General features: G+C 49.3%; 1 protein-coding gene across 1 annotated transcript; it reads right to left on the bottom strand.

Annotated features, from left to right (window-relative positions):
• Window positions 1-2786: 2786 nt before the first annotated feature.
• IL10 (interleukin 10) lies at window positions 2787-7817 on the bottom strand. The gene is made up of 5 exons (XM_024751003.1): window positions 7561-7817; window positions 6663-6722; window positions 6234-6386; window positions 4697-4762; window positions 2787-3612 (listed from the first exon to the last, which is right to left on the bottom strand). The coding sequence occupies exons 1-5, from the start codon at window positions 7723-7725 to the stop codon at window positions 3520-3522; spliced, it is 537 nt and encodes a 178-aa protein (XP_024606771.1). The 5' UTR covers window positions 7726-7817; the 3' UTR covers window positions 2787-3519.
• Between the last annotated feature and the right edge of the window lie 453 nt (window positions 7818-8270).

Here is an 8270-nt window from a genome sequence, read left to right as displayed (position 1 = left end):
CAAAATACCAGAGGCTGAGAGTCTTAAACAAGAGAAATTAATTTTCTCACAGTTCTGGAGACTGGAAGTCCAAGATTAAGGTGCTGGCAAGGTAGGGTTCATTCTGAAGCCTGTTCTTTTGGCAGGTGGGTACAGACATCTTACTGTGTTCTCACGCAATCTCCCTTTTTGTGCTTGGGAGGATGGGGGAAGGGGCAGGTGGGGGGAAAGAGAGCGAGAGCACACATATGTGAGCTCTCTATGTCTCTCCTTATAAGGGCACTAATCCCATCATGAGTACCCCACCCTTATGACCTCATCCAATCCTAAGTGCCTCCCAAAGGACCCATCTCCAAATACCATCACACTGGGGGTTAGGGCTTTAACATATGGATTTTGAGGAGACACATTCAGTCCATAACACTGGAAAAAGGGAAAGAAGTTTTACCTGTTTTCCAGATGAGACACTGAGGCTCGGAGAAGTAACTATATTAGACTAAGCCTATAAGAGAGAACTGAAGGAGGGCAGTGTCCAGGATGCTGACCCACCCATGCACTCTGATGTCTACCCAAATCTTCCCCTTCCCCTCACCAATCAAGGAGTCTGATGTGCCAACCAGCTCAAAGCTATTTCTTCTAAATTCTTAGAAGGGTGTAGTAGTTTTCAAACATGTTCACAGATTCTTTGATACTCTTCTCTTCAAAAGGTGGAATCTAATTCCTCTCCCCTGGAATATGGGCTATCCTTACCAATGTGCTTCTAACAAATGGAATGTGGCAGAAGTGATGGTATGAGATTTCTGAGCTTAAGTCTAAAAGATACCATGACTTCCCGCTTGCCCTGTCTCTTGGATCATTGGCTCAGGAAGACAGCTGCCGTGTCGTGAAGATACTCAAGAAACCGTGCAGAGAAGCTCATGTGGTAAGGAGCCGAGGCTACCTGCTAACGGCCAGTGAGGGACTGAGGTCTCCTGCCAACAGCCCTGTGAATGTGCCATCGTGGATATAAATTGTCCAGTCCCAGTCAAGACTTCAAGTGATTGCCGCCCTGGCTGTCATTTTTTTTTTTTTTTTTTTTTTTTTTTTGTTTTTTTTTTTTTTTTTTGCGGTACGTGGGCCTCTCACTGCTGCGGCCTCTCTCGTTGCGGAGCACAGGCTCCGGACACGCAGGCTCAGCGGCCATGGCTCACGGGCCCAGCCGCTCCACGGCACGTAGGATCCTCCCGGACCGGGGCACAAACCCGCGCCCCCTGCATCGGCAGGCGGACCCCCAACCACTGCGCCACCAGGGAAGCCCCCTGGCTGTCATTTTGACTACAGCCTCATTAGAGACCCTTGCTGCTCCAAGATTCCTGACCTAAAGAAACTGTGGGATAATAAACGTTTATGGTTTTAAGCTGCTAAATTTGCAGGGCAACAATAGATAATTGATACAAAGGGAAAAGTGTTTTATGCTGCTATTCTCACTTGTCCATTATCCACATCACCCACATGGCCGAGCCCTATCAACATTTCTGAGCATCAGTTCCCTCTTACAGAAAATACCAATAAAATACCATACAGTATAACTGATACATACATGCCTAGTACTGACTCACTCAAAATAAGTGCTCAAGAAATTGTAGTTTTTGTCAGCATCTTGTCAGCTATGCAGCTTCTCCATGTGAGTTTCTGTCTATTGGTTTCAGTTGCCCACTTCCCTCACGTGAGGTGCCAACCTCAAACCAAAGTCAATGTGCATTGCCTGCCAGAGACCCCTAACTGCCTAATCCTTCCCGGATGAGGGACTCATGGCTTCTTCTCCATTTCAGTACAGAGAGCTTTCCTCCCTCTCTCACTGTCTTCTCCTAGCCTCAATTCTTAACCCTAATCTTTCATCTCAGAATTTCAGCTTTGATCCTTCCCACTTCCTTCCTATGGTTGCTTTAACCGAAGTGAGTCAGGTCTTACTGAAAAACTGACCACAGCCATTCGGCTCCCACCCTCCCCCAGACCAGGGCTGCCTGGGCAGAGTGTGGGGGGGATCAGTGTTTACTCAGCCCATTCTTTCCCTTCTCCACCTCAAGTCGTAGGGCTTTGAGTAGGGCTTCCCCAGCCACCATGCCCCGCCTAACAGACCGCAGTCAGCAGCCTATCTCACATTTGTCTGGTGGCTCAAGGAGAGAACAGAAATGCAGCAGCTTTAATCCTTGGGTAGCCTATCAAGTGGGCGCATTTGCTTATTTTCTACTCTATTAGGTCCAACCTGTTGCCTCTGCTCAGCTCCAGGAGGATTTGGTAGAAGATTTTAGGCGTGAATTCTAATAACAGCCAACTGTGTGCACTAGGACCATCTCCTAGTGTCCGGAGACACGCAGCATTTTATCGTAATCTTCACAATAACACAGGCAAATTAATATTCATCCCTGGAGTTTTGGAACTTGAAGGAGCAAACAACAATAACAAAAAAGAAGACAAAGAAAAAGCCACCAAAACCTAAAATACACTGAAAAACTTCCTCTGCCTTGCTTTTTAATTTTGGTATGTACAGAATCTCATCCTTAGCCTTGAAAATCAGCATGATCATGAAGGATGATTCTTTAAAGGACTGAGTTTAGGGGAAGAATATGGTGGTCTTTGCTATTGGCTTTTGAAGGGGTAACAGCTTTTCCCTGATCAGATTTGGAGGTTTCTGGTTTTCTGGGAGAGGGTAGCTGGCTTACTTTCTCTGGAATGTAGAATTCATTCATCTACTCTCTCCTATCTTGGAAACTTTGAGAGAATATTTTTAGCCAGACAGAAGTCAACTGACACCATAACACGATATTAATAAGACCCATTTATTTATTCAAAATTAAAATCTGCTATGAAGACAGACACACAATGTAACATTCCCAGAGGAATTGAATTGCTTCTAGTTCAGACTGAGTTCTATTAGAACCAATTTTAGGTCGTTATAAATAACAAGCTGGCCACAGCTTTCAAGAGTGAAGTGGCTGGGGAATGAGGTCAGGGGAATCCCTCAGAGCCACTGGAATATTAATCGTCAAAGACGCTCCCTAGTTTCTCTTCTTACGAGCGTAGGAGTCTTTGTAACACTCCGGGAGCCCCAGGTCCAGGGACAAGAGAAATTAGAGGGAGGTCAGGGAAAATAGCCCAACAGCTGTCAAGTGTGGTTAGGCTTGGAAATGAAGCTGCAGTTGACTCCTCAAGGAACAATTTTTTCCCCTTATGTAACTTACAATTTCTCTTAAAACACTCGAATACCATAGGGTATCACCCTATGGAAACAGCTTAAACACAGGTGAAAATAATAAATATTGAAAAAATGTATAATATTGGGCTTCTTTCTAAATATTTCACAGAGAAGCTCAGTAAATAAATAGAAATGGGAGTTGAGGTATCAGAGGTAATAAATATTCTAGGAGAGAGGTACAATAGGGTTTTCCAGGGAGCTGGTTCTGCTCTCCCAGAACCCTGGATCAGATTTCAAAGATCTTCAGTTTATGTCCTAGGGTCTAGTAGAGTCGCCATCCTGGATGGTTTCTTCACTAGAATGCGTCAGTTTTTCATCTTTGTGGTCATGTAGGCTTCTATGTAGTTGATGAAGATGTCAAACTCACTCATGGCTTTGTAGACACCCTTCTCTTGGAGCTGTGTAGGAAGATAAGAAATGTTTAGTGAAAACCCCATCTGAGCAAGTAAGCGGGTTCTCCGCTTGGATGGTCATGACCCTGGGACCCAGAAGCTGTACTAGCTCCCTTGTGTTGGGGGATGAAGGACAGACCCTGGGGACCTGAGGATATGCCCTGCTGTCAGGAAAGGCTGTGCATTGGCCTGGACCATGGCCAATAGGCAGCAAGAGGAACATTCACTTTTGCAAAGCACAGTCTTTCAAATGGTGCCTTTTCAACAATTTTAAAGGTCATGTACTCACATGATGCTTATTCAAAATTTGATGAAAAGACATTAGGGGAACCACTTTGAAAGCAAGACATTGAGAGAAGGAGAGAAGGGAGCCTATTTTGTGTTTATGTTCCCCCACCCATGGATTGAGGAGGTCCAGCCCTGTTGCTCTGGCCTACTGTCGGGGGATTCATGCCCCCTGATGTTGGAACCCTGCCCAGTGTCTGTCTCCAGCCCATGAAGAGGACATAGGCTCCATGGCTTCTGGGAAATGTGGTAGAAGAATTCATGGACAGTTGAAAGAGTGAAACCCCACTTGGTTTGAGAGCTGACTTTCTCAGGCACCTTGGGAGGTGTGACTGGAAGATGGAAAGAGAAGGGAACCAAGTCCACATAAGGGAGAGCTCTGCTTCCTGCTCTGAGTTTGGGGGAGTTCAGGCTGCACCCCTGGGTGTGTTTGTAAGTGCACGTTCACGTGTCAGCTTCCTGCACGTGTGGCTTCAGACTTGATTCCCAACAAGCTACTTTCTGTTTCCTCTGTCACTCTCCCCAGCACCCAGCTCACTGTGTTCACAGCTGGCTGGCCAGCCCAACCCGCAGGCCTGCAAAGGCAGGGAGCAGTCATTTAGAAACCCCCCAAAACACTTCACAGAAAACAAACAGAACTGAGATGGCAGCTCCTCACTGGCTGAGGAGGTCACACCATTTGTCGGGTTCCCACACTCCCTCCGAGCGAAGTTCAGGGCCTGCTGAGCACCGGCCAACCTCTGCCTCTCGGGAGTGGGCAGAGGTCATGGCCCCCAGACCCTCCCTGCCAGCATCCCAGGCTCACCTTATTGAAGACACTCTTCACCTGCTCCACCGCTTTGCTCTTGTTTTCACAGGGCAGAAATCGATGCTGTGGAAGGAAAGAGAAAGTGTGAACAACACTGGCGCCCGGGTCCTGGGTCCATTGTGCATGGGGGACAACCCGGGAGCAGCGACGGGCCAGACTCATCTTGGACGCCTACTCTCCACAGCTCCTGTGAGGACGAGTCTACCTCGTCCTTCCCCACCAGACAGAGAAGAAACACAGCCCAGGGAGATTACTTGTGTTTCCCTAGGAGCTGCTCCCAGCTGCTTACAAGGCTGCGTCAAACACCCAGGTCTTGCAGTTTCCTCCCCTGGCACGTCCCAGTGTCGACCAGAGCCTGAGCCAGTCCTTCTGTCCTTTCCTGCTTTTGTCCTGTCCCTCTCCATCAGCCCCAGCCACGAGGACCATTTCTAAGTCTCCGAGGAGCAGAGACACAGTCTCAGCCTTGCAGGCCAAACCCGTTGCATGGTCCTCTTCTACAATTACAGCCCAAATGATTTCTCAACATCAGTGAGGGAACAAAGGAAGCCAGTGGTGAGGACATCATTTCAGTTGGAGAAATAAATGATCCTGGGGGATTATTCACAGACACTAGCTTGGGGCCGAATAGCCCCCTGGTCCCTCTAAAATGCCATGGCCTCTCACTGCTGTGGCCTCTCCCATTGCGGAGCACTGGCTCCAGACACGCAGGCTCAGCGGCCATGGCTCACGGGCCCAGCCGCTCCGCGGCATGTGGGATCTTCCCGGACCGGGGCACGAACCCGTGTCCCCTGCATCAGCAGGCGGACTCTCAACCACTGTGCCACCAGGGAAGCCCCCACGAGGACCATTTCTAAGTCTCCGAGGAGCAGAGACACAGTCTCAGCCTTGCAGGCCAAACCCGTTGCATGGTCCTCTTCTACAATTACAGCCCAAATGATTTCTCAACATCAGTGAGGGAACAAAGGAAGCCAGTGGTGAGGACATCATTTCAGTTGGAGAAATAAATGATCCTGGGGGATTATTCACAGACACTAGCTTGGGGCCGAATAGCCCCCTGGTCCCTCTAAAATGCCAGGGAGAATCCTGTCAGTCAGTTGGGCTCCACTTGAAGCTCTGCTCTCAAAAGGTTAAGAAGACGTGGGGAATGGAGTTTCCTCCCCCGGGACCCTTACCTCTGGCCCCTCCTGCGGGGCCCAGGTCCTAGGTGCCCAGGGACGAGGGAGCCCTGACTGAAGCTCTGGGCCCCTTTCATGTAGAGAGAGGGGAATAGCTAACTAATAACCCACAAATGACTCACAAATAACAGGAAAGCTATTGCAAACCTTCACATGTAAATGCCTAGCGGCCACCCCACCCTCTGCTCAGAGAGAAATGAGCAAGTGATGCGGCTTTAGTGCCTGGCCGGAGGGAGAAGGCGCCTGCCAGCCTGTGTCTTTGTGTCTCCGGGTGGGAACCGGGTTTGGGCAGGATGTTTCGGGAAAAGCCCAGAGGAGAGAGAGCCGCCTGCAAGGGAAAGAGCTGGCCTGCTACTCACACAGCGCCTCAGCCGCAGCCTGAGGGTCTTCAGCTTCTCCCCCAGGGAGTTCACGTGCTCTTTGATGTTGGGGCCATGGTCCTCAGCCTGCGGCATCACCTCCTCCAGGTAAAACTGGATCATCTCCGACAAGGCTTGGCAACCCAGGTAACCCTAAGGGCGGAAGCCAGGATGGGTGGTGACCCGGGAGGAAGAGCTACTGCTTGAGAGGACGGCTTTGTCCCCGGGGACCTTCTTAAGTGGCCATCTCCCCCCAGGACCGAGCCCTTAGTGACAGACCCCCTCCAGCTACTGACTATGTGCTGAGTTAAGATCTTCCCACTTCTCCTTTTCAAAGTGAGGGAAGTGGACCCAGCTCCTTGCAGGCGAGAAGCAGAGACGCCCTTAGTCACGCTGCACACCGCACCCCCATCCCCGCCCAGCCCTCACCTTAAAGTCCTCCAGCAGAGACTGGCTCAACAACGAGTTGTCCAGCTGGTCATTCATTTGCTGCAAGAAGAACACAAGGAGAATGAACCCAAGGTTTGGGGAAATAACTGAAATTGACTGCTTTTTTCATGCCCTTTTATTTATAGAGTTTTTGATTTTTAATCAATGCAGACCTGGCCCCAAAATGGAAAAGAGAGCTTTCAAAACAGGACATGCAACGGTGCTGGAACTCTTAGTTAAATCAAGTCCTTCCCCTTGGGATCAAGTTCTTTAAAAAAAAATCTGGCTGATTTTGAAGGCAAGGCAGAAGCTTGCCTGGGTCCTGGACTTTCTGCAAAACTGTGTCACATGTGCAAGGGTCCCCATACCAACCCCTTGCCTCCCTTTGCTTTTCTGTCTACCCGCTGCCGACATCCAGCTGCAGCACTGAAAGTTCTCCGCGAGCGGGAAGCATCTCCTAATGCAGGTTTCCCCCTGTATGGTGCTACCCAAAACCATCAGTCTTTCAGGTTCTGGAAGCCCTCTAAGCTGAGGAAACTTATGTTTCCCTGCCACAGGGTATGGGGAACATCTTCACCTCCAGTCAGACCCTTCGTGATCTCTCCCAGCCCATGAAGTATTGAGCTCCAGAGAATTCTTATACAAATTTCCGAGCATAGGAGAGATAGGAGAGATACCTTTCTGAAGGGAGCTTTTCCTGCACAATTTACGGCAGCACCAGGGATTAGATTGACTCACTGAACCCGCAGCTTGACCAGGGACTCTTACGAATTTCAGTTTGGCAGGGAATGGGTGTTGGGGGTGGAGGTGAATGAAAAGGAGGCTTTATAAGCTCCAACAGGACGCCTCGTCAGGCAGTCCCAGGGAGGAAGGAAGGACAGGAGAGCATCATACTCACAAAGAAAGTCTTCACGCTGCTGAAGGCAGCTCGGAGCTCCCGCAGCATGTGGGGCAGGCTGTCTGGGAAGTGGATGCAGCTGTCCTTAGCCTGGGTGCCCTGGTGTTGGCCGGCTGCCACTCTGGCCAGGAAGATCAAGCAACAGAGCAGAGCTGAGCTGGGCATGCTGGTGTTCTGCCTTCTTCGTTCAGTCAGACTTGTGGTTTGGTTTTGCAAGAGCAAGCCCCTGTTGTGTAGACCTTCACCTACTGGGTCCCCCTTTTATATTGTGGGGCCTCGCCATTCATAAAAAGCCACAGTGTCACAGATTTCCTGGCAAAAGTGTCTTCTGATTAAAGCTCCTCCCTTCCCTAGACCTCTCCAACTTTGTATTCGTTGAAACTCTTACTCAAAGGTTTTAATTTTGCATCGTAAGCAAAAGAGATGGTTGAAAAATGAACTTCTGCATATGGTTATTTTTAGGAGGAGCTACCTCTCTCTCCCTTTTAAAATAATTTTTCAGCTTCTCTTAATAAAAAAAAAAAAAGTTGATTTCCTGGGGTGAACAGCTGTTCTGTGCGCAGGGACCCAGAGTTGTGGGTTCCATTCACGTGTTCCTAGGTCACAGTGACGTGGACAAATTGGCCATTCCAGAATACACTGGGATTGAGAAATAACTGGGTCCCCCTCCCCAACCTGGGTTGATACTCAAGGCTTCTCCTTACTGGATT

This window comes from Neophocaena asiaeorientalis, unplaced genomic scaffold (assembly GCF_003031525.2).
Source record: "Neophocaena asiaeorientalis asiaeorientalis breed wild unplaced genomic scaffold, Neophocaena_asiaeorientalis_V1.1 scaffold67, whole genome shotgun sequence".
NCBI lineage: Eukaryota > Metazoa > Chordata > Mammalia > Artiodactyla > Phocoenidae > Neophocaena > Neophocaena asiaeorientalis.
Note: the sequence above shows the minus strand (reverse complement) of the source record. Positions and strands in the feature narration are given on the sequence as shown.